The following is a 26,467-nucleotide window of genomic DNA, read 5'->3' as shown; positions in this document are numbered from 1 at the left end:
ATTTAGTTCTTAATGTTTTGCAGTATGCTCCGTTTGAGTCGATGCATGCTGTTGATCTAAAACTGTGAGCGGAAGAAATGACAACAAGAAACAAAACCTTCCAGGATAACAGAGTGTCTGAGCTTTCAGCTCTGCAGTGTCATTCCCCATACCTTATTTTTCATGCTGATAAGGTGGTCCTTCGTACTAAATTGGGGTTTCTCCCTAAGGTGGTATCGGATCTAATTATTAATCAGGAAATTGTTGCTCCTTCCTTTTGTCCTACCTAATCCTCCTTCTCAAAAGAAACGTCTTTTGCATAACTTGTATGTTGTGCGGGCTCTAAAATTCTACTTGCAAACAACTAAAGATTTCTCTTGTTAAGTGTATCCAGTCCACGGATCATCCATTACTTGTGGGATATTCTCCTTCCCAACAGGAAGTTGCAAGAGGATCACCCACAGCAGAGCTGCTATATAGCTCCTCCCCTCACTGCCATACCCAGTCATTCTCTTGCAACTCTCAATTAAGATGGAGGTCGTAAGAGGACTGTGGTGTTTTATACTTAGTTTATTTCTTCAATCAAAAGTTTGTTATTTTTAAATGGTACCGGAGTGTACTGTTTATCTCAGGCAGTATTTAGAAGAAGAATCTGCCTGCGTTTTCTATGATCTTAGCAGAAGTAACTAAGATCCTTTGCTGTTCTCACATATTCTGAGGAGTGAGGTAACTTCAGAGGGGGAATGGCGTGCAGGTTTTCCTGCAAATAAGGTAAGGGCAGTTAATATTTTTCTAGGGATGGAATTTGCTAGAAAATGCTTCTGATACCGAAGTAATGCAAGTAAAGCCTTAAATGCAGTGATAGCGACTGGTATCAGGCTTATTAATAGAGATACATACTCTTATAAAAGTGTATTTTAAAACGTTTGCTGGCATGTTTAATCGTTTTTTATACATGTTTGGTGATAAAACTTATTGGGGCCTAGTTTTTTCCACATGGCTGGCTTGAATTTTGCCTAGAAACAGTTCCCTGAGGCTTTCCACTGTTGTAATATGAGTGGGAGGGGCCTATTTTAGCACTTTTTTGCACAGCAAAAAATACAGACACAGACATCCAGCTTCTTCCTGCATGATCCAGGACTTCTCTGAAGGGCTCAAAAGGCTTCAAAAGTCGTATTGAGGGAGGTAAAAAGCCACAGTAGAGCTGTGGCGGTTGTTGTGACTGTTTGAAAAACGTTTTTGTCATTTGTTATTCCGTTTTTGGTATTAAGGGGTTAATCATCCATTTGCAAGTGGGTGCAATGCTCTGCTAACTTATTACATACACTGTAAAAATTTCGTTAGTGTAACTGCCTTTTTTCACTGTTATTTCAAATTTGGACAAAATTTGTGTTTCTTAAAGGCGCAGTAACGTTTTTTATATTGCTTGTAAACTTGTTTTAAAGTGTTTTCCAAGCTTGCTAGTCTCATTGCTAGTCTGTTTAAACATGTCTGAAACAGAGGAACCTACTTGTTCATTATGTTTGAAAGCCATGGTGGAGCCCCATAGGAGAATGTGTACTAAATGTATTGATTTCACCTTAAACAGTAAAGATCAGTCTTTATTTATAAAAGAATTATCACCAGAGGGTTCTGTCGAGGGGGAAGTTATGCCGACTAACTCTCCCCACGTGTCAGACCCTTCGCCTCCCGCTCAGGGGACGCACGCTAGTTTGGCGCCAATTACATCAGGGACGCCCATAGCGATTACCTTGCAGGACATGGCTGCAATCATGAATAATACCCTGTCAGATAGCTCTGGGGTTAGAAGAGATACAGAGCGTGCAAATGCTGTAAGAGCCATGTCTGATACTGCGTCACAGTATGCAGAACATGAGGACGGAGAGCTTCAGTCTGTGGGTGACATCTCTGACTCGGGGAATCCTGATTCAGAGATTTCTAATTTTAAATTTAAGCTTGAGAACCTCCGTGTATTGCTTGGGGAGGTATTAGCTGCTCTGAATGACTGTAACACAGTTGCAATTCCAGAGAAATTGTGTAGGCTGGATAGATACTATGCGGTGCCGGTGTGTACTGATGTTTTTCCTATACCTAAAAGGCTTACAGAAATTATTAGAAAGGAGTGGGATAGACCCGGTGTGCCCTTTTCCCCACCTCCTATATTTAGAAAAATGTTTCCAATAGACGCCACTACACGGGACTTATGGCAGACGGTCCCTAAGGTGGAGGGAGCAGTTTCTACTTTAGCAAAGCGTACCACTATCCCGGTTGAGGACAGTTGTGCTTTTTCAGATCCAATGGATTAAAAATTGGAGGGTTACCTTAAGAAAAAGTTTATTCAACAAGGTTTTATTTTACAGCCCCTTGCATGCATTGCGTCTGTCACTGCTGCGGCAGCATTCTGGTTTGAGGCCCTGGAAGAGGCCATCCATACAGCTCCATTGAATGAAATTATTGACAAGCTTAGAACGCTTAAGCTAGCTAACTCATTTGTTTCTGATGCCATTGTTCATTTGACTAAACTTAACGGCTAAGAATTCCGGATTCGCCATCCAGGCGCGTAGGGCGCTATGGCTTAAATCCTGGTCAGCTGACGTGACTTCAAAGTCTAAATTACTCAACATTCCTTTCAAGGGGCAGACCTTATTCGGGCCTGGCTTGAAGGAAATTATTGCTGACATTACTGGAGGCAAGGGTCATACCCTTCCTCAGGACAGGGCCAAATCAAAGGCCAAACAGTCTAATTTTCGTGCCTTTCGAAATTTCAAGGCAGGAGCAGCATCAACTTCCTCCACTTCAAAACAAGAGGGAACTGTTGCTCATTCCAGACAGGCCTGGAAACCTAACCAGTCCTGGAACAAGGGCAAGCAGGCCAGAAAGCCTGCTGCTGCCCCCAAGACAGCATGAAGGAACGGCCCCCTATCCGGAAACGGATCTAGTGGGGGGCAGACTTTCTCTCTTCGCCCAGGCGTGGGCAAGCGATGTTCAGGATCCCTTGGAGATCATATCTCAGGGATATCTTCTGGACTTCAAAGCTTCTCCTCCACAAGGGAGATTTCATCTTTCAAGGTTATCAGCAAACCAGATAAAGAAAGAGGCATTCCTAAGCTGTGTGCAAGATCTCCTAGTAATGGGAGTGATCCATCCAGTTCCGCGGACGGAACAAGGATAGGGGTTTTATTTAAATCTGTGTGTGGGTCCCAAGAAAGAGGGAACCTTCAGACCAATCTTGGATCTAAAGATCTTAAACAAATTCCTCAGAGTTCCATCATTCAAAATGGAAACTATTCGGACCATCCTACCCATGATCCGAGAGGGTCAGTACATGACCACAATGGACTTAAAGGATGCCTACCTTCACATACCGATTCACAAAGATCATCATCGGTTCCTAAGGTTAGCCTTTCTAGACAGGCATTACCAATTTGTAGCTCTTCCCTTCGGGTTGGCCACAGCCCCGAGAATTTTTACAAAGATTCTGGGCTCACTTCTGGCGGTTCTAAGACCGCGAGGCATAGCGGTGGCTCCTTATCTAGACGACATCCTGATACAGGCGTCAAGCTTTCAAATTGCCAAGTCTCATACAGAGATAGTTCTGGCATTTCTGAGGTTGCATGGGTGGAAAGTGAACGTGGAAAAGAGTTCTCTATCCCCACTCACAAGAGTCTCCTTCCTAGGGACTCTTTATAGATTCTGTAGAGATGAAAATTTACCTGACGGAGTCCAGGTTATCAAAACTTCTAAATGCTTGCCGTGTCCTTCATTCCATTCCACGCCCGTCAGTGGCTCAGTGCATGGAAGTAATCGGCTTAATGGTAGCGGCAATGGACATAGTGCCATTTGCGCGCCTGCATCTCAGACCGCTGCAATTATGCATGCTAAGTCAGTGGAATGGGGATTACTCAGATTTGTCCCCTCTACTAAATCTGGATCAAGAGACCAGAGATTCTCTTCTCTGGTGGCTATCTCGGGTCCATCTGTCCAAGGGTATGTCCTTTCGCAGGCCAGATTGGACGATTGTAACAACAGATGCCAGCCTTCTAGGTTGGGGTGCAGTCTGGAACTCCCTGAAGGCTCAGGGATCGTGGACTCAGGAGGAGAAACTCCTCACGATAAATATTCTGGAGTTAAGAGCAATATTCAATGCTCTTCTAGCTTGGCCTCAGTTAGCAACCCTGAGGTTCATCAGATTTCAGTCGGACAACATCACGACTGTGGCTTACATCAACCATCAAGGGGGAACCAGGAGTTCCCTAGCGATGTTAGAAGTCTCAAAGATAATTCGCTGGGCAGAGTCTCACTCTTGCCACCTTTCAGCGATCCACATCCCAGGCGTAGAGAACTGGGAGGTGGATTTTCTAAGTCGTCAGACTTTTCATCCGGGGGAGTGGGAACTCCATCCGGAGGTGTTTGCTCAACTGGTCCATCGTTGGGGCAAACCAGAGCTGGATCTCATGGCGTCTCGTCAGAACGCCAAGCTTCCTTTTTATGGATCCAGGTCCAGGGACCCGGGAGCGACGCTGATAGATGCTCTGCAGCGCCTTGGTTCTTCAACCTGGCTTATGTGTTTCCACCGTTTCCTCTGCTCCCTCGACTGATTGCCAAAATCAAACAGGAGAGAAAATCGGTGATTCTGATAGCGCCTGCGTGGCCACGCAGGACCTGGTATGCAGACCTAGTGGACATGTCATCTCTTCCACAATGGACTCTGCCTCTGAGGCAGGACCTTCTAATACGAGGTCCTTTCAATCATCCAAATCTAATTTCTCTGAGACTGACTGCATGGAGATTGAACGCTTGATTCTATCAAGGCGTAGCTTCTCCGAGTCAGTCATTGATACCTTTATACAGGCACGAAAGCCTGTCACCAGGAAAATCTACCATAAGATATGGTGTAAATATCTTTATTGGTGTGAATCCAAGAGTTACTCATGGAGTAAGGTTAGGATTCCTAGGATATTGTCCTTTCTCCAAGAGGGTTTGGACAAAGGCTCATCAGCTAGTTCTTTAAAGGGACAGATCTCTGCTCTGTCTATTCTTTTGCACAAGCGTCTGGCAGAGGTTCCAGACGTCCAGGCATTTTGTCAGGCTTTGGTTAGGATTATGCCTGTGTTTAAAACTGTTGCTCCCCCGTGGAGCTTAAACTTGGTTCTTAAAGTTCTTCAGGGAGTTCCGTTTGAACCCCTTCATTCCATTGATATTAAACTTTTATCTTGGAAAGTTCTGTTTTTGATGGCTATTTCCTCGGCTCGAAGAGTCTCTGAGTTATCTGCCTTACAATGTGATTCTCCTTATCTGATCTTTCATTCAGACAAGGTAGTTCTGCGTACCAAACCTTGGTTTTTACCTAAGGTGGTTTCTAACAGGAATATCAATCAAGAGATTGTTGTTCCATCATTGTGTCCTAATCCTTCTTCAAAGAAGGAACGTCTTTTGCATAATCTGGACGTAGTCCGTGCCTTGAAGTTTTACTTACATCCTACTAAAGATTTTCGTCAAACATCTGCCCTGTTTATTGTTTACTCTGGACAGAGGAGAGGTCAAAAAGCTTCGGCAACCTCTCTCTCCTTTTGGCTTCGGAGCATAATACGCTTAGCCTATGAGACTGCTGGACAGCAGCCCCCTGAAAGGATTACAGCTCATTCTACTAGAGCTGTGGCTTCCACCTGGGCCTTTAAAAATGAGGCCTCTGTTGAACAGATTTGCAAGGCTGCGACTTGGTCTTCGCTTCACACCTTTTCAAAATTTTACAAATTTGATACTTTTGCTTCTTCGGAGGCTGTTTTTGGGAGAGAGGTTCTACAGGCAGTGGTTCCTTCCATTTAAGTTCCTGCCTTGTCCCTCCCATCATCCGTTTACTTTAGCTTTGGTATTGGTATCCCACAAGTAATGGATGATCCGTGTACTGGATACACTTAACAAGAGAAAACATAATTTATGCTTACCTGATAAATTTATTTATCTTGTAGTGTATCCAGTCCACGGCCCGCCCTGTCCTTTTCAGGCAGGTCTAAATTTTAATTAAACTACAGTCACCACTGCACCCTATGGTTTCTCCTTTCTCGTCTTGTTTCGGTCGAATGACTGGATATGGCAGTGAGGGGAGGAGCTATATAGCAGCTCTGCTGTGGGTGATCCTCTTGCAACTTCCTGTTGGGAAGGAGAATATCCCACAAGTAATGGATGATCCGTGGACTGGATACACTGCAAGAGAAATAAATTTATCAGGTAAGCATAAATTATGTTTTTCGGCAATCTTCTGCCCTGTTTGTTGTTTTCTCTGGAAAACGTAAGGGTCAGAAGGCCACTTCTTCTCTGTCTCTCTGGTTGAGAAGTTTGATTCGTTTGTCTTATGAGACTGCTGGACAGCAGCCTCCTGAGAGATTTACGGCTCATTCCACTAGAGCGGTCTCCTCTTCTTGGGCTTTCAAAAATGAAGCTTCTGTGGATCAGATTTGCAAGGCGGCAATATGGTCCTCTCTAAATACTTTTTCCAAATTCTACAAATTTGATACTTTTGCCTCGGCCGAGGATTCTTTTGAGAGAAAGGTTCTTCAAGCGGTGGTGTCTTCTGTTTAGGTCCTCCTGCCTTTTTTCTCCCTCCCTGTTCATTCCGTGTCCTCTAGCTTGGGTATTGGTTCCCACTAGTAATTGGAATGATGTCGTGGACTCTCCATGTCATAGGAAAGAAAACAAAATTTATGTTTGCCTGATAAATTTCTTTCTTTCCGGACATGGAGTCCACGACCTCAGCCTCTTCTTTTTTTTTTTAAATATAATTCTGCAGTGTTTTTTGCATTAACCTCAGGCACCTTTTCACCCTTGTGTTTTTTTCTTCCTTTACATTTCCTTTCGCTGAATGACTGGGGGTTATGGGTAAGGCAGTTACACTCTTTGCCTCCTCCTGCTGGCCAGGAGTTGAATATCCCACTAGCAATTGGAATGATGTTGTGGACTCTCCATGTCTGGAAAGAAAGAAATTAATCAGGTAAGCATACATTTTGTTATATATTTCATCAGGATTTAAACCATAATAGTTTATCCTTAGTTATAGTCTTTTTCTTTATTTCTCTCTGTCTCCCTCTTAATGTATTTTGCTTTCTTGCTTTCAGTAAATACATAATGTAATGTCAAATGTTTAATATTGTGTAATACAAAATATGCAATATGCTTTTATTATACATTTTGCCGCCTTTTTCCTGTATATTTTGTTGGAAAAAATGGGTTTTCCAATTCTGAGAACTGGAAATTCACAATGCTATTACAAAACTAACTCTGTTATGTACCTTTGATCTGAGAAGGAACTGCAAAACAATGGCTATTTTGCTAACATCAAGTTTTATTGTATTGTTTCTCCGTTGTTCTTTTATCCTTGTATCCATGGGCAGCGCTGCAGAATCGGTTGGCGCTCTATAAATAAAGAATAATAATAATAAATAGTAGTTAGCCTTGTGTATTCCAGAGCATTGCTACTCTATATAAAAGCAAGTAGTGGATGGAGTGTGGCTGTTAAAAAAAGAGCTGCACCAACAATGGTTGTTTTTTTGGGGGGGAAATCACACCCACATATGTTAATTAACACTGCAGAAAAATTCTGTTAATACAAGGTTTATACTGTGATTTTAAATGGTCATTGAATCCCTTATCGAAAAGTTTATACTTTTTACTGAGAAAGAAAAGGAAAAGCAGGAATTAAAGGGTCTTTACAGCATTTTTCGATGTATGAATAAGCATATACAATAAAAACCTTAAATATGTCGTTCTCATGGTTGATTTTCATTCTTTTGCAGTCTAGGTAAGTTTCTCATTAAAAATCTTCTTGAAGGTCTTTATCTTTTTTTTAACTTTTGTATTTACTTCCCCCAGTAAACATCTTCTGCCTAAATATTGTGATGTTATATCAAACTACATTGTAAACTTTCTGGTTCAAACACAGCCAGATATAATACATTTGAGGGCCCCAAAACAAACTTAATATATACCTAGCTATTTCACATGTTTCTGTCCTCTTAACATTACCCAAACAATATTAATTTATTTGTATTCACTCAACAACATATCATTAATAATCAGTACATCAAAATTGGAACCATTTCTAAACAATACATTTATTTGATGCTCTTCTTTAGTACCTACGTGCATTAATAAAGACAATAACCCTTCACTGTGTTTATTTATATTTTCTTCATTTTTTATTAGATCAGCAAAAACTTGACTTTTCAATAGCTGCTGGCATGCAGTATTCTGTTGGAGACAAGTGTAAAGTGAGTATATGTTAGGATTTAGGAATTGTATTTACAGTACACAGTTTAGAAACATTTCAGTTTTTATACACAGGCTCCACAATCACTTTATTAAAACAAACAGAATCTATGTTTCTAATAATAAAAAATATGGAGAGTATGCTCCAAATACAGCAGTCTACCATGCAGTTCTCAGATTAATAGATTTACCATAATTGGCTGTTTGAGGGGGGCTACTTAAAGGGCCATGATATCCAAATGTTGAAACACTTAAAAGTGATGCAGCATAGCTGTAAAAAGCTGACTAGAAAATATCACCTGAACATCTCTATGTAAAAAAGAAAGATATTCTACCTCAGTGTCCTAAGTATTCACAACCCATTGTAAAGGACTTTAAACAGCAAATCAGTATGTTTGTCCCGGGACAGGCAAGGGAGTGAGTCTCATGCTCGTCTTATTCTCCTATTCAGTTTAAAGAAGTTTACTGTGAAATCTCATGAGATCACAGTAAAAGAGTTATTTTTTTTGTTACCTGTAGCTGGGCAGTAACTGAAATAACTTTTTACACAGCACTAAATCTGTTGTGCTGAGGAAGTTGTGAGGTAAAGAAAATCTTCCTTTTTTACATAGGGATGCTCAGGTGATATTTTCCTGCCAGCTTTTTACAGTTGTGCTGCATCACTTCCTAGTGATTTAGCATATGAGTATTATGTCCCTTTAAGAAGCAACAATGTGATGGTTCTAGGACAGAAGCCTGTTGTCAACGACATAACTTGCCAGAGCAGTTGCTATATTGGCACATATGGTACAAGGATGCTCAACTATATCAGTTTCCTGTTCTCCTGACACACCTGTCAGTTGGTATACAAAGTATATACAGTCCAGCTGCAGAGTAATATTAAAGTGCATGCTCCAGGGAACCACTGACTCAGTCCCCACAGATATGGCAAACATACAAGACAGCAGCACTTCCAAAAGTAATATAATTGCATTGATTGTACAAAATCCAACACAGGTGCAGAGCAGCAATACACAGCAATGTTTCTGGGTTAAAAACCCCTTAATCATGCATGAAACACATCTAATAGCCTTCAATTAACCCTTTACATGATTCTACCACCTTACAGCTTAAACACCATCTAGTGGTAAACAAAACAGAAGCACTAAATCAGTAATTTGGAATCTTACCCCTGTTTGGGCTGTTCAAGCTGTAACTCTATGATTAAAAGAACCCAATTTCTATATATCTCGTTTGGTTACCAATTTGATATTAAAGGGTATTATACCTGTCACACTAAATTTGTGATGTATATGCTCAAATGCCCCTGTGGGCGGGCCTATGTTGGTGAGACCACCCGGATTGTCTGGGATCAGATTGTGGAACATAATAATAATAGAAGATGTTGGATATTATCAGCACCAGTTGCTGGTCATTTTATAGAGACAGGACACTATTAGCCAACTACGGTTGATCACGTCAAGAAACTAGAAGTGGGGCAATAGGGAGTTAATTTTTAAACAACGTGAGACTTTCTGGATTTTTAAATTAGGAACTACAATAAATGCTATTATATTACTTTCTTCTGTTATGTGTGATCAGTCCACGGGTCATCATTACTTCTGGGATATAACTCCTCCCCAACAGGAAATGCAAGAGGATTCACCCAGCAGAGCTGCACATAGCTCCTCCCCTCTACGTCAGTCCCAGTCATTCTCTTGCACCCAACGACTAGATAGGATGTGTGAGAGGACTATGGTGATTATACTTAGTTTTTATGACTTCAATCAAAAGTTTGTTATTTTACAATAGCACCGGAGCGTGTTATTACTTCTCTGGCAGAGTTTGAGGAAGAATCTGCCAGAGTTTTTTACTATGATTTTAACCGGAGTAGTTAAGATCATATTGCTGTTCTCGGCCATCTGAGGGAGGTAAAAGCTTCAGATCAGGGGACAGCGGGCAGATGAATCTGCATTGAGGTATGTAGCAGTTTTTATTTTCTGAATGGAATTGATGAGAAAATCCTGCCATACCGTTATAATGACATGTATGTATACACTTCAGTATTCTGGGGATGGTATTTCACCGGAACTACTCTGTTAAAAGTCACTAATCCTTTTAATAAGTATTTATCATGTTAAACGTTTTTGCTGGAATGTAGAATCGTTTACATTGCTGAGGTACTGAGTGAATAAATATTTGGGCATTATTTTCCACTTGGCAGTTGTTTGCTTTTAATTGTGACAGTTTCGTTTCTCTTCACTGCTGTGTGTGAGGGGGAGGGGCCGTTTTTGGCGCTCTTTGCTACGCATCAAAAAATTCCAGTCAGTTACTCTTATATTTCCTGCATGATCCGGTTCATCTCTGACAGATCTCAGGGGTCTTCAAACTTCTTTGGAGGGAGGTAGATTCTCTCAGCAGAGCTGTGAGAATTTTATATTGACTGTGAATAAAAACGTTGCTCTGTAATTTTTATGTCAAATTTAATTATTGTTATTTTACTAATGGGAACAAACCTTTGCTAAAAGTTGTGTTGTTTTAAAGTTTGATGGTATAACTGTTTTTCAGTTCATTATTTCAACTGTCATTTAATCATTTAATCGTTTAGCTCCTCTTTGAGGCACAGTACGTTTTTACTAAAAAAGGTTATAACCAAGTTGCAAGTTTATTGCTAGTGTGTTAAACATGTCTGACTCAGAGGAAGATATCTGTGTCATTTGTTCCAATGCCAAGGTGGAGCCCAATAGAAATTTATGTACTAACTGTATTGATGCTACTTTAAATAAAAGTCAATCTGTACAATGTGAACAAATTTCACCAAACAGCGAGGGGAGAGTTATGCCGACTAACTCGCCTCACGCGGCAGTACCTGCATCTCCCGCCCGGGAGGTGCGTGATATTATGGCGCCTAGTACATCTGGGCGGCCATTACAGATAACATTACAAGATATGGCTACTGTTATGACTGAAGTTTTGTCTAAATTACCAGAACTAAGAGGCAAGCGTGATCACTCTGGGGTGAGAACAGAGTGTGCTGACAATACTAGGGCCATGTCTGATACTGCGTCACAGCTTGCAGAGCATGAGGACGGAGAGCTTCATTCTGTGGGTGACGGTTCTGATCCAAACAGATTGGATTCAGATATTTCAAATTTTAAATTTAAATTGGAGAACCTCCGTGTATTACTAGGGGAGGTCTTAGCAGCTCTCAATGATTGTAACACCGTTGCAATACCAGAGAAACTGTGTAGGTTGGATAAATACTTTGCGGTACCGGCGAGTACTGACGTTTTTCCTATACCTAAGAGACTAACTGAAATTGTTACTAAGGAGTGGGATAGACCCGGTGTGCCGTTCTCACCCCCTCCAATATTTAGAAAGATGTTTCCAATAGACGCCACCACTCGGGACTTATGGCAAACGGTCCCTAAGGTGGAGGGAGCAGTTTCTACTTTAGCTAAGCGTACCACTATCCCGGTGGAGGATAGCTGTGCTTTTTCAGATCCAATGGATAAAAAATTAGAGGGTTTCCTTAAGAAAATGTTTGTTCAACAAGGTTTTATATTGCAACCCCTTGCATGTATCGCGCCGATTACGGCTGCGGCAGCATTTTGGATTGAGTCTCTGGAAGAGAACCTTAGTTCATCTACGCTAGACGACATTACGGACAGGCTTAGAGTCCTTAAACTAGCTAATTCATTCATTTCGGAGGCCGTAGTACATTTAACCAAGCTTACGGCTAAGAACTCAGGATTCGCCATACAGGCACGTAGGGCGCTGTGGCTAAAATCCTGGTCAGCTGATGTTACTTCTAAGTCCAAATTACTTAATATACCTTTCAAGGGGCAGTCTTTATTTGGGCCCGGTTTGAAAGAAATTATCGCTGACATTACAGGAGGTAAGGGCCACGCCCTACCTCAAGACAAAGCCAAAGCTAAGGCTAGACAGTCTAATTTTCGTCCCTTTCGGAATTTCAAAACAGGAGCAGCATCAACCTCCACTGCACCAAAACAGGAAGGAGCTGTTGCTCGTTACAGGCAAGGCTGGAAGCCTAACCAGTCCTGGAACAAGAGCAAGCAGACCAGGAAACCTGCTGCTGCCCCAAAGACAGCATGAACCGAAAGCCCCCGATCCGGGACCGGATCTAGTGGGGGGCAGACTTTCTCTCTTCGCCCAGGCCTGGGCAAGAGATGTTCAGGATCCCTGGGCACTAGAGATCATATCTCAGGGATACCTTCTAGACTTCAAATTATCTCCCCCAAGAGGGAGATTTCATCTGTCAAGGTTGTCAACAAACCAGATAAAGAAAGAAGCGTTTCTACGCTGTGTACAAGATCTGTTATTAATGGGTGTGATCCATCCGGTTCCGCGGTCGGAACAAGGACAAGGGTTCTACTCAAACCTGTTTGTGGTTCCCAAAAAAGAGGGAACTTTCAGGCCAATCTTAGATTTAAAGATTCTAAACAAATTCCTAAGAGTTCCATCGTTCAAAATGGAAACTATTCGGACAATCTTACCCATGATCCAAAAGGGTCAGTACATGACCACAGTGGATTTAAAAGATGCTTACCTTCACATACCGATCCACAAAGATCATCACCGGTATCTAAGGTTTGCCTTCTTAGACAGGCACTACCAGTTTGTAGCTCTTCCATTCGGATTGGCTACGGCTCCAAGAATCTTCACTAAGGTTCTGGGTGCCCTTCTGGCGGTACTAAGACCGCGAGGGATTTCGGTAGCTCCGTACCTAGACGACATTCTAATACAAGCTTCAAGCTTTCAAACTGCCAAGTCTCATACAGAGCTAGTTCTGGCATTTCTAAGGTCGCATGGATGGAAAGTGAACGAAAAGAAGAGTTCTCTTTTTCCTCTCACAAGAGTTCCATTCTTGGGGACTCTTATAGATTCTGTAGAAATGAAGATTTACCTGACAGAAGACAGGTTAACAAAGCTTCAAAATGCATGCCGTGTCCTTCATTCCATTCAACACCCGTCAGTAGCTCAATGCATGGAGGTGATCGGCTTAATGGTAGCGGCAATGGACATAGTACCTTTTGCACGCCTACACCTCAGACCGCTGCAATTGTGCATGCTAGGTCAGTGGAATGGGGATTACTCAGATTTGTCCCCTACTCTGAATCTGAATCAAGAGACCAGAAATTCTCTTCTATGGTGGCTTTATCGGCCACACCTGTCCAGGGGGATGCCATTCAGCAGGCCAGACTGGACAATTGTAACAACAGACGCCAGCCTACTAGGTTGGGGCGCTGTCTGGAATTCTCTGAAGGCTCAGGGACTATGGAATCAGGAGGAGAGTCTCCTTCCAATAAACATTCTGGAATTGAGAGCAGTTCTCAATGCCCTTCTGGCTTGGCCCCAATTAACAACTCGGGGGTTCATCAGGTTTCAGTCGGACAACATCACGACTGTAGCTTACATCAACCATCAGGGAGGGACAAGAAGCTCCCTAGCAATGATGGAAGTATCAAGGATAATTCGCTGGGCAGAGTCTCACTCTTGCCACCTGTCAGCAATCCACATCCCGGGAGTGGAGAACTGGGAGGCGGATTTCTTGAGTCGCCAGACTTTTCATCCGGGGGAGTGGGAACTTCATCCGGAGGTCTTTGCCCAAATACTTCGACGTTGGGGCAAACCAGAGATAGATCTCATGGCGTCTCGCCAGAACGCCAAACTTCCTCGCTACGGGTCCAGATCCAGGGATCCGGGAGCGGTTCTGATAGATGCTTTGACAGCACCTTGGAACTTCGGGATGGCTTATGTGTTTCCACCCTTCCCGCTGCTTCCTCGATTGATTGCCAAAATCAAACAGGAGAGAGCATCAGTGATTCTAATAGCGCCTGCATGGCCACGCAGGACTTGGTATGCAGATCTAGTGGACATGTCATCCTGTCCGCCTTGGTCTCTACCTCTAAGACAGGACCTTCTGATACAGGGTCCATTCAAACATCAAAATCTAACTTCTCTGAAGCTGACTGCTTGGAAATTGAACGCTTGATTTTATCAAAACGTGGTTTTTCTGAGTCGGTTATTGATACCCTGATACAGGCTAGGAAGCCTGTTACCAGAAGGATTTACCATAAAATATGGCGTAAATACCTATACTGGTGCGAATCCAAAGGTTACTCCTGGAGTAAGGTTAGGATCGCTAGGATATTGTCTTTTCTACAAGAAGGTTTAGAAAAGGGTTTATCAGCTAGTTCATTAAAGGGACAGATTTCAGCTCTGTCCATCTTGTTACACAGGCGTCTGTCAGAAAATCCAGACGTCCAGGCCTTTTGTCAGGCTTTAGCTAGGATCAAGCCTGTGTTTAAAGCTGTTGCTCCGCCATGGAGTTTAAACTTAGTTCTTAACGTTTTACAGGGTGTTCCGTTTGAACCCCTTCATTCCATTGATATAAAATTGTTATCTTGGAAAGTTCTGTTTTTAATGGCTATTTCCTCGGCTCGAAGAGTCTCTGAGTTATCAGCCTTACATTGTGATTCTCCTTATCTGATTTTTCACTCAGACAAGGTAGTTCTGCGTACTAAACCTGGGTTCTTACCTAAGGTAGTCACTAACAGGAACATCAATCAAGAGATTGTTGTTCCATCCTTGTGCCCAAATCCTTCTTCAAAGAAGGAACGTCTTCTACACAATCTGGATGTAGTTCGTGCCCTCAAGTTCTACTTGCAGGCAACTAAAGATTTTCGCCAAACTTCTTCCCTGTTTGTCGTTTATTCTGGACAGAGGAGAGGTCAAAAAGCTTCTGCTACCTCTCTCTCTTTTTGGCTTCGTAGCATAATACGTTTAGCCTATGAGACTGCTGGACAGCAGCCTCCTGAAAGAATTACAGCTCACTCTACTAGAGCTGTGGCTTCCACTTGGGCCTTTAAGAATGAGGCCTCTGTTGAACAGATTTGCAAGGCTGCAACTTGGTCTTCGCTTGATACTTTTTCCAAATTTTACAAATTTGACACTTTTGCTTCTTCGGAGGCTATTTTTGGGAGAAAGGTTCTTCAGGCAGTGGTTCCTTCTGTATAATGAGCCTGCCTATCCCTCCCGTCATCCGTGTACTTTTGCTTTGGTATTGGTATCCCAGAAGTAATGATGACCCGTGGACTGATCACACATAACAGAAGAAAACATAATTTATGCTTACCTGATAAATTCCTTTCTTCTGTTGTGTGATCAGTCCACGGCCCGCCCTGTTTTTAAGGCAGGTAAATATCTTTTAAAATTATACTCCAGTCACCACTTCACCCTTGGTTACTCCTTTCTCGTTGATTCTTGGTCGAATGACTGGGACTGACGTAGAGGGGAGGAGCTATGTGCAGCTCTGCTGGGTGAATCCTCTTGCATTTCCTGTTGGGGAGGAGTTATATCCCAGAAGTAATGATGACCCGTGGACTGATCACACAACAGAAGAAAGGAATTTATCAGGTAAGCATAAATTATGTTTTTCTCCAACATAGGTGTGTCCGGTCCACGGCGTCATCCTTACTTGTGGGATATTCTCTTCCCCAACAGGAAATGGCAAAGAGCCCAGCAAAGCTGGTCACATGATCCCTCCTAGGCTCCGCCTACCCCAGTCATTCTCTTTGCCGTTGTACAGGCAACATCTCCACGGAGATGGCTTAGAGTTTTTTAGTGTTTAACTGTAGTTTTTATTATTCAATCAAGAGTTTGTTATTTTAAAATAGTGCTGGTATGTACTATTTACTCAGAAACAGAAAAGAGATGAAGATTTCTGTTTGTATGAGGAAAATGATTTTAGCACCGTAACTAAAATCCATGGCTGTTCCACACAGGACTGTTGAGAGCAATTAACTTCAGTTGGGGGAACAGTGTGCAGTCTCTTACTGCTTGAGGTATGACACATTCTAACAAGACGATGTAATGCTGGAAGCTGTCATTTTCCCTATGGGATCCGGTAAGCCATGTTTATTAAGATAGTAAATAAGGGCTTCACAAGGGCTTATTAAGACTGTAGACTTTTTCTGGGCTAAATCGATTCATTATTATCACATATTTAGCCTTGAGGAATCATTTATTCTGGGTATTTTGATATGATTATATCGGCAGGCACTGTTTTTGACACCTTATTCTTTAGGGGCTTTCCCTAATCATAGTCAGAGCCTCATTTTCGCGCCGGTATGGCGCACTTGTTTTTGAGGACAGCATGGCATGCAGCTGCATGTGTGTGGAGCTCTGATACATAGAAAAGTCTTTCTGAAGGCATCATTTGGTATCGTATTCCCCTTTGGGCTTGGTTGGGTCTCAGCAAAGCAGATTCCAGGGACTGTAAAGGGGTTAAATATAAAAACGGCTCCGGTTCCGTTATTTTAAGGGTTAAAGCTTCCAAATTTGGTGTGCAATACTTTTAAGGCTTTAAGACACTGTGGTGAATTTTGAACAATTCCTTCATACTTTTTCGCAATTGCAGTAATAAAGTGTGTTTAGTTTAAAATTTAAAGTGACAGTAACGGTTTTATTTTAAAACGTTTTTTGTGCTTTGTTATCAAGTTTATGCCTGTTTAACATGTCTGAACTACCAGATAGATTGTGTTCTGACTGTGGGGAAACCAAGGTTCCTTCTCATTTAACTATATGTATTTTATGTCATAAAATTTTTTTTAGTAAAAATGATGCCCAAGATGATTCCTCAAGTGAGGGGAGTAAGCATGGTACTGCATCATCCCCTCCTTCGTCTACACCAGTCTTGCCCATACAGGAGGCCCCTAGTACATCTAGTGCGCCAATACTCCTTACTATGCAACATTTAACGGCTGTAATGGATAATTCTATCAAAAACATTTTAGCCAATATGCCCGCTTATCAGCGAAAGCGCGACTGCTCTGTTTTAGAAAAATTCTGGTTTCTGAAGGGCCCCTACACCAGTCTGAGGGGGCCAGGGAGGTTTTGTCTGAGGGAGAAATTTCAGATTCAGGAAACATTTCTCAACAAGCTGAACCTGATGTGATTACTTTTAAATTTAAGTTGGAACATCTCCGCGCTCTGCTTAAGGAGGTGTTATCCAATTTGGATGATTGTGATTATCTGGTCATTCCAGAACCACTATGTAAAATGGAAAAGTTCTTAGAGGCCCCGGGGCCCCCCGAAGCTTTTCCTATATCCAAGCGGGTGGCGTACATTGTTAGTAAAGAATGGGACAGGCCCGGTATACCTTTAGTACCTCCCCCCATATTTATAAAATTGTTTTCCTATAGTCGACCCCAGAAAGGACTGATGGCAGACAGTCCCCAAGGTCGAGGGGGCGGTTTCTACTCTACACAAGCGCGCCACTATACCCATAGAAGATAGTTGTGCTTTCCAAGATCCTATGGATAAAAAATTAGAAGGTCTGCTAAAGATGTTTGTTCAGCAAGGTTCCCTTCTACAACCAATTGCATGCATTGTCCCTGTCACTGCAGCCGCGTGTTTCTAGTTTGATGAGCTAGGAAAGGCGATTATTAGTAATTCTTCTTCTTATGAGGAGATTATGGACAGAATTCGTGACAGAATTCGTGCTCTTAATTGGCTAATTCTTTCACCCTAGACGCCACCTTGCAATTGGCTAGGTTAGCGGCGAAAAAATTCTGGGTTTGCTATTGTGGCGCAGAGCGCTTTGGTTAAAATCTTGGGCAGCGGATGCTTCTTCCAAGAACAAATTGCTTGACATTCCTTTCAAGGGGAAAACACTCTTTGGCCCTGACTTGAAAGAGATTATCTCTGATATCACTGGGGGCAAGGGCCACGCCCTTCCTCAGGATAGGTCTTTTCAAGACCAAAAATAAACCTAAGTTTCGTCCCTTTCGCAGAAACGGATCAGCCCCAAGGGCTACGTCCTCTAAGCAGGAAGGTAATACTTCTCAAGCCAATCCAGCCTGGAGACCTATGCAAGGCTGGAACAAAGGAAAGCAGGCCAGGAAACCTGCCACTGCTACCAAGACAGCATGAAATGCGGGCCCCCGATCCGGGACCGGATCTGGTGGGGGGCAGACTCTCTCTCTTCGCTCAGGCTGGGGCAAGAGATGTTCTGGATCCTTGGGCGCTAGAAATAGTCTCCCAAGGTTATTCTCTGGAGTTCAAGGGGCTTCCTCCAAGGGGGAGGTTCCACAGGTCTCAGTTGTCTTCAGACCACATAAGAAGACAGGCATTCTTACATTGGGTAGAAGACCTGCTAAAAATGGGAGTGATTCATCCTGTTCCATTAGGAGAACAAGGGATGGGGTTCTACTCCAATCTGTTCATAGTTCCCAAAAAAGAGGGAACGTTCAGACCAATCTTAGATCTCAAGATCTTGAACAAGTTTCTCAAGGTTCCATCGTTCAAGATGGAAACCATTCGAACACTTCTTCCTTCCATCCAGGAAGGTCAATTCATGACCAAGGTGGATTTCAAGGATGCGTATCTACATATTCCTATCCACAAGGAACATCATCGGTTCCTAAGGTTTGCATTCCTGGACAAGCATTTCCAGTTCGTGGCGTTTTCTTTCGGATTAGCCACTGCTCCTAGGATTTTCTCATAGGTACTAGGGTCCCTTCTGGCGGTGCTAAGACCAAGGGGCATTGCTGTAGTACCTTACTTGGACGACATTCTGATTCGAGCGTCGTCCCTTCCTCAAGTAAAGGCTCACACGGACATTGTCCTGGCCTTTCTCAGATCTCACGGATGGAAAGTGAACGTGGAAAAGAGTTCTCTATCTCCGTCAACGAGGGTTCCCTTCTTGGGAACTATAATAGACTCCTTAGAAATGAGGATTTTTCTGACAGAAGCCAGAAAAACAAAACTTCTAGACTCTTGTCGGATACTTCATTCCGTTCCTCTTCCTTCCATAGCGCAGTGCATGGAAGTGATAGGTTTGATGGTAGCGGCAATGGACATAGTTCCTTTTGTGCGCATTCATCTAAGACCATTACAACTGTTCATGCTCAGTCAGTGGAATGGGGACTATTCAGACTTGTCTCCGAAGATACAAGTAAATCAGAGGACCAGAGACTCTTTCCGTTGGTGGCTGTCCCTGGACAATCTGTCACAAGGGATGACCTTCCGCAGACCAGAGTGGGTCATTGTCACGACCGACGCCAGTCTGATGGGCTGGGGCGCGGTCTGGGGATCCCTGAAAGCTCAGGGTCTTTGGTCTCGGGTAGACTCTCTTCTACCGATAAATATTCTGGAACTGAGAGCGATATTCAATGCTCTCAAAGCTTGGCCTCAGTTAGCGAGGGCCAAGTTCATACATCAACCATCAGGGGGGAACAAGGAGTTCCCTAGCGATGGAAGAAGTGACCAAAATCATTCTATGGGCGGAGTCTCACTCCTGCCACCTGTCTGCTATCCACATCCCAGGAGTGGAAAATTGGGAAGCGGATTTTCTGAATCGTCAGACATTGCATCCGGGGGAGTGGGAACTCCATCCGGAAATCTTTGCCCAAGTCACTCAACCGTGGGGCATTCCAGACATGGATCTGATGGCCTCTCGTCAGAACTTCAGAGTTCCTTACTACGGGTACAGATCCAGGGATCCCAAGGCGGCTCTAGTGGATGCACTAGTAGCACCTTGGACCTTCAAACTAGCTTATGTGTTCCCGCCGTTTCCTCTCATCCCCAGGCTGGTAGCCAGGATCAATCAGGAGAGGGCGTCGGTGATTTTGATAGCTCCTGCGTGGCCACGCAGGACTTGGTATGCAGATCTGGTGAATATGTCATCGGCTCCACCATGGAAGCTACCTTTGAGACGAGACCTTCTTGTTCTAGGTCCGTTCGACCCACTCCAGCTGACTGCTTGGAGATTGAACGCTTGATCTTATCAAAGCGAGGGTTCTCAGATTCTGTTATTAATACTCTTGTTCAGGCCTGAAAGCCTGTAACCAGAAAAATTACCACATTATTTGGTATATCTGTTGGTGTGAATCTGCAGGATTCCCTTGGGACAAGGTTAAGATTCCTAAGAGTCTATCCTTCCTTCGAGAAGGATTGGAAAAAGGATTATCTGCAAGTTCCTTGATGGGACAGATTTCTGCCTTGTCTGTGTTACTTCACAAAAAGCTGGCAGCTGTGCCAGATGTTCTAGCCTTTGTTCAGGCTCTGGTTAGAATCAAGCCTGTTTACAAAATTTTGACTCCTCCTTGGAGTCTCAACCTAGTTCTTTCAGTTCTTCAGGGGGTTCCGTTTGAACCCTTACATTCCGTTGATATTAAGTTATTATCTTGGAAAGTTTTGTTTTTGGTTGCAATTTCTTCTGCTAGAAGAGTTTCAGAATTATCTGCTCTGCAGTGTTCTTCTCCTTATCTGGTGTTCCATGCAGATAAGGTGGTTTTGCGTACTAAACCTGGTTTTCTTCCAAAAGTTGTTTCTAACAAAAACATTAACCAGGAGATAGTTGTGCCTTCTTTGTGTCCTAATCCAGTTTCAAAGAAGGAACGTTTGTTGCACAACTTTGATGTAGTTCGTGCTCTCAAATTTTACTTAGCAGCTACTAAGGATTTCAGACAAACTTTGTCTTTGTTTGTTGTTTATTCTGGTAAACGGAGAGGTCAAAAAGCAACTTCTACCTCTCTCTCCTTCTGGATTTAAAGCATTATCCGATTGGCTTATGAGACTGCCGGACGGCAGTCTCCTGAAAGAATCACAGCTCACTCCACTAGGGCTGTGGCTTCCACATGGGCCTTCAAGAACGAGGCTTCTGTTGATCAGATATGTAAGGCAGCGACTTGGTCTTCACTGCACACTTTTTCTAAATTTTACAAATTTGATACTTTTGCTTCTTCTGAGGCTATTTTTGGGAGAAAGGTTTTGCAAGCCGTGGTGCCTTCCATTTAGGTGACCTGATTTGCTCCCTCCCTTCATCCGTGTCCTAAAGCTTTGGTATTGGTTCCCACAAGTAAGGATGACGCCGTGGACCGGACACACCTATGTTGGAGAAAACAGAATTTATGTTTACCTGATAAATTACTTTCTCCAACGGTGTGTCCGGTCCACGGCCCGCCCTGGTTTTTTTAATCAGGTCTGATGATTTATTTTCTTTAACTACAGTCACCACGGTAACATATGGTTTCTCCTATGCAAATATTCCTCCTTAACGTCGGTCGAATGACTGGGGTAGGCGGAGCCTAGGAGGGATCATGTGACCAGCTTTGCTGGGCTCTTTGCCATTTCCTGTTGGGGAAGAGAATATCCCACAAGTAAGGATGACGCCGTGGACCGGACACACCGTTGGAGAAAGTAATTTATCAGGTAAACATAAATTCTGTTTTTGAAGTGCTGCTGTCTGCTTTATTTGTATGTTTGCCATACCTGTCATTTGGAGCAGTTTAGCTCTTTTCATCAAGTCCCTTTTGTCCCCTAGGTTCGCTTACAGCCAGGTGGAAAGTTTTTTAATGCCCATATTCAAGAAGTTGGTGCAGAGAATGGACCAGTTGTAGTATTTGTAGAGGAGCTGGGGATGAAGTAAGTGTGCATTTCTTTTAGATCACAGTTTGAAAAACTAATATTTCTACTGCAACTACAATGGCAAATTATAGTAACATCCAAATTATCCTCACACAAAACCATATGTTTATGTAACTGAAAATTATGCCGCTTCCAGTTACATAGCATTTCTACAAAATGTTAAGGGGACATGAAAGGCGTATATAAACTTGCATGACTTAGACAGACCATGCAATATTAAAGGGCTATAACAGTCCAAAAAGGACATGCTCTAATCTGTTATAGCATTTCATTTTACGACTATCGACCTTGCTCTTCTGTAGAGAGGGGTTAAACACACAGTAGAAGTGTCATTCAATACCCACGGTGCACTTTTGGTCCCGAACTGAACCCGCCACTGATCCAATCAGCAGTGCCAGTCCCATGACTCAGATGTGCAACTAGCGTTGCAAATTAGATTAGCGGCATGTTCCACTTGGGACCAGCAGTGCACCGTGGGTCCTGAGCAGCACTTCTACTTTGTGTTTATCCTCTTTGTAGAGGTTAAACACAGTAGAGGAGGGTCGATGGTTGTAAAATTTCAGATTAGAGCATGTCATTTTTGGATTATTATGTCACTTTAAGAGACTTAAAGGGACACTGAACCCAAATTTTTTCTTTCGTGATTCAGATAGAGCATGCAATTTTAAGCAACTTTATAATTTACTCCTATTATCAATTTTTCTACGTTCTCTTGCTTCCTTTATTTGAAAAAGAAGGCATCTAAGCTATTTGTTTGGTTCAGGACCATGGAAAGCACTTATTTTTTGGTGGATGAATTTATCAACCAATCAGCAAGAACAACCCAGGTTGTTCACCAAAAATGGGCCGGCATCTAAACTTACATTTTTGCATTTTAAATAAAGTTACCAAGAGAATGAATACAATTTGATAATAGTAGTAAATTAGAAAGTTGCTTAAAATTGCATGCTCTATCTGAATCACGAAAGAAAAAATTTGGGTTCAGTATCCCTTTAAATACTTCTATTAAATTGACTTTGCTTTTTTTGCATCCTTTTGTTGAAAGACTAGATAGACTCAATAACAGCAGTAACCTACTTTGTGCTAGCTGGTAATTCTTGTATACACACGCACATGGCACTTGCCATTCATTCTCACTTATTGTCTTGCACCCTCACAACTGCAACCTAGTTCTTAGTGGGCTTAACAACACTTTCCTGTCCACACGTGGAATTGTTGTGTTTTCTCCAACATAGGTGTGTCCGGTCCACGGCGTCATCCTTACTTGTGGGATATTCTCCTCCCCAACAGGAAATGGCAAAGAGCCCAGCAAAGCTGGTCACATGATCCCTCCTAGGCTCCGCCTTCCCCAGTCATTCTCTTTGCCGTTGTACAGGCAACATCTCCACGGAGATGGCTTAGAGTTTTTTGGTGTTTAACTGTAGTTTTTATTCTTCAATCAAGAGTTTGTTATTTTAAAATAGTGCTGGTATGTACTATTTACTCTGAAACAGAAAAGTGATGAAGATTTCTGTTTGTAAGAGGAAAATGATTTTAGCAACCGTTACTAAAATCGATGGCTGTTTCCACACAGGACTGTTGAGAGGAATTAACTTCAGTTGGGGGAAACAGTGAGCAGACTTTTGCTGCTTGAGGTATGACACATTTCTAACAAGACGATGTATTGCTGGAAGCTGTCATTTTCCCTATGGGATCCGGTAAGCCATTTTTATTACATAAGAATAAAGGGCTTCACAAGGGCTTTTAAGACTGGTAGACATTTTCTGGGCTAAAACGATTGATATATAAGCATTTTTAATACTTCATAGCTTTGAGGAATTATTTTATTCTTGGGAATTATGTAAAATAACCGGCAGGCACTGTATTGGACACCTTATTCTCTAGGGGCTTTCCCTAATCATAGGCAGAGCCTCATTTTCGCGCCTCTATTGCGCACTTGTTTTTGGGAAGCATGACATGCAGATGCATGTGTGAGGAGCTCTGATACATAGAAAAGGCTTTCTGAAGGCGTCATTTGGTATCGTATTCCCCTTTGGGCTTGGTTGGGTCTCAGCAAAGCAGATACCAGGGACTGTATAGGGGTTAAATATAAAAACGGCTCCGGTTCCGTTATTTTAAGAGTTAAAGCTTTCAAATTTGGTGTGCAATACTTTTAAGGCTTTAAGACACTGTGGTGAAATTTTGGTGAATTTTGAACAATTCCTTCATACTTTCTCACATTTGCAGTAATAAAGTGTGTTCAGTTTAAAATTTAAAGTGACAGTAACGGTTTTATTTTAAAACGTTTTTTGTACTTTGTTATCAAGTTTATGCCTGTTTAACATGTCTGAACTACCAGATAGACTGTGTTCTGTATTGGGGAAGCCAAGGTTCCTTCTCATTTAAATAGATGTGATTTATGTGACACAAAATTTAGAGAAAATGATGCCCAAAATGATTCCTCAAGTGAGGGGAGTAAGCATGGTACTGCATCATCCCCTCCTTCGTCTACGCCAGTCTTGCCCACACAGGAGGCCCCTAGTACATCTAGTGCGCCAATACTCCTTACTATGCAACAATTAACGGCTGTAATGGATAATTCAATCAAAAACATTTTAGCCAAAATGCCCACTTATCAGCGAAAGCGCGACTGCTCTGTTTTAGAAAATACGGAAGAGCATGAGGACGCTGATGATATTGGTTCTGAAGTGCCCCTACACCAGTCTGAGGGGGCCAGGGAGGTTTTGTCTGAGGGAGAAATTTCAGATTCAGGGAAAATTTCTCAACAAGCTGAACCTGATGTGATTACATTCAAATTTAAATTGGAACATCTCCGCGCTCTGCTTAAGGAGGTGTTATCTACTCTGGATGATTGTGAGAATTTGGTCATTCCAGAGAAATTATGTAAGATGGACAAGTTCCTAGAGGTCCCGGGGCCCCCCGAAGCTTTTCCTATACCCAAGCGGGTGGCGGATATTGTAAACAAAGAATGGGAAAGGCCCGGCATACCTTTCGTCCCTCCCCCTATATTCAAGAAATTGTTTCCTATGGTCGACCCCAGAAAGGACTTATGGCAGACGGTCCCCAAGGTCGAGGGGGCGGTTTCTACTCTAAACAAACGCACCACTATACCCATAGAAGATAGTTGTGCTTTCAAAGATCCTATGGATAAAAAATTAGAGGGTTTGCTTAAAAAGATGTTTGTTCAGCAAGGTTACCTTCTACAACCAATTTCATGCATTGTTCCTGTCACTACAGCAGCGTGTTTCTGGTTCGATGAACTAGAAAAGGCGCTCAATAAAGATTCTTCTTATGAGGAGATTTTGGACAGAATTCATGCTCTCAAATTGGCTAACTCTTTCACCTTAGACGCCACTTTGCAATTGGCTAGATTAGCGGCGAAAAATTCTGGGTTTGCTATTGTGGCGCGCAGAGCGCTTTGGCTAAAATCTTGGTCAGCGGATGCGTCTTCCAAGAACAAATTGCTTAACATTCCTTTCAAGGTGAAAACGCTGTTTGGCCCTGACTTGAAAGAGATTATTTCTGATATCACTGGGGGTAAGGGCCACGCCCTTCCTCAGGATAGGTCTTTCAAGGCTAAAAATAAACCAAATTTTCGTCCCTTTCGCAGAAACGGACCAGCCCCAAGTGCTACATCCTCTAAGCAAGAGGGTAATACTTCTCAAGCCAAGCCAGCCTGGAGGCCAATGCAAGGCTGGAACAAAGGTAAGCAGGCCAAGAAACCTGCCACTGCTACCAAGACAGCATGAGATGTTGGCCCCCGATCCGGGACCGGATCTGGTGGGGGGCAGACTCTCTCTCTTCGCTCAGGCTTGGGCAAGAGATGTTCTGGATCCTTGGGCGCTGGAAATAGTCTCCCAAGGTTATCTTCTGGAATTCAAGGGGCTTCCCCCAAGGGGGAGGTTCCACAGGTCTCAATTGTCTTCAGACCACATAAAAAAACAGGCATTCTTGCATTGTGTAGAAGACCTGTTAAAAATGGGAGTGATTCATCCTGTTCCATTAGGAGAACAAGGGATGGGGTTCTACTCCAATCTGTTCATAGTTCCCAAAAAAGAGGGAACATTCAGACCAATCTTAGATCTCAAGATCCTAAACAAGTTTCTCAAGGTTCCATCGTTCAAAATGGAAGCCATTCGAACAATTCTTCCTTCCATCCAGGAAGGTCAATTCATGACCACGGTGGATTTAAAGGATGCGTATCTACATATTCCTATCCACAAGGAACATCATCGGTTCCTAAGGTTCGCCTTTCTGGACAAGCATTACCAGTTTGTGGCACTTCCGTTCGGATTAGCCACTGCTCCAAGAATTTTCACAAAGGTACTGGGGTCCCTTCTAGCGGTGCTAAGACCAAGGGGCATTGCAGTAGTACCTTACTTGGACGACATTCTGATTCAAGCGTCGTCCCTTCCACAAGCAAAGGCTCACACGGACATCGTCCTGGCCTTTCTCAGATCTCACGGGTGGAAAGTGAACGTAGAAAAAAGTTCTCTATCTCCGTCAACAAGAGTTCCCTTCTTGGGAACAATTATAGACTCCTTAGAAATGAGGATTTTTCTGACAGAGGCCAGAAAATCAAAACTTCTAAACTCTTGTCAAGTACTTCATTCTGTTCCTCTTCCTTCCATAGCGCAGTGCATGGAAGTAATAGGTTTGATGGTCGCGGCAATGGACATAGTTCCTTTTGCGCGAATTCATCTGAGACCATTACAACTGTGCATGCTCAGTCAGTGGAATGGGGATTATACAGACTTGTCTCCGACGATCCAAGTAGATCAGAGGACCAGAG

At 42.8% G+C, this 26,467-nt stretch overlaps 1 protein-coding gene across 1 annotated transcript in view; it reads left to right on the top strand.

Moving 5' to 3' along the window:
- The window catches only part of OTUD4 (OTU deubiquitinase 4), a 660,142-nt gene that overhangs the window by 292,140 nt on the left and 341,535 nt on the right, over positions 1–26,467 (top strand). Inside the window, exons 10-11 of the mRNA XM_053700214.1 lie at positions 8,179–8,243; positions 21,572–21,672. Coding sequence (XP_053556189.1) covers positions 8,179–8,243; positions 21,572–21,672 — 166 coding nt within the window. The remainder of the gene's footprint in view (positions 1–8,178; positions 8,244–21,571; positions 21,673–26,467) is intronic.

Source organism: Bombina bombina, chromosome 2 (genome assembly GCF_027579735.1).
Source record: "Bombina bombina isolate aBomBom1 chromosome 2, aBomBom1.pri, whole genome shotgun sequence".
NCBI lineage: Eukaryota > Metazoa > Chordata > Amphibia > Anura > Bombinatoridae > Bombina > Bombina bombina.
Note: the sequence above shows the minus strand (reverse complement) of the source record. Positions and strands in the feature narration are given on the sequence as shown.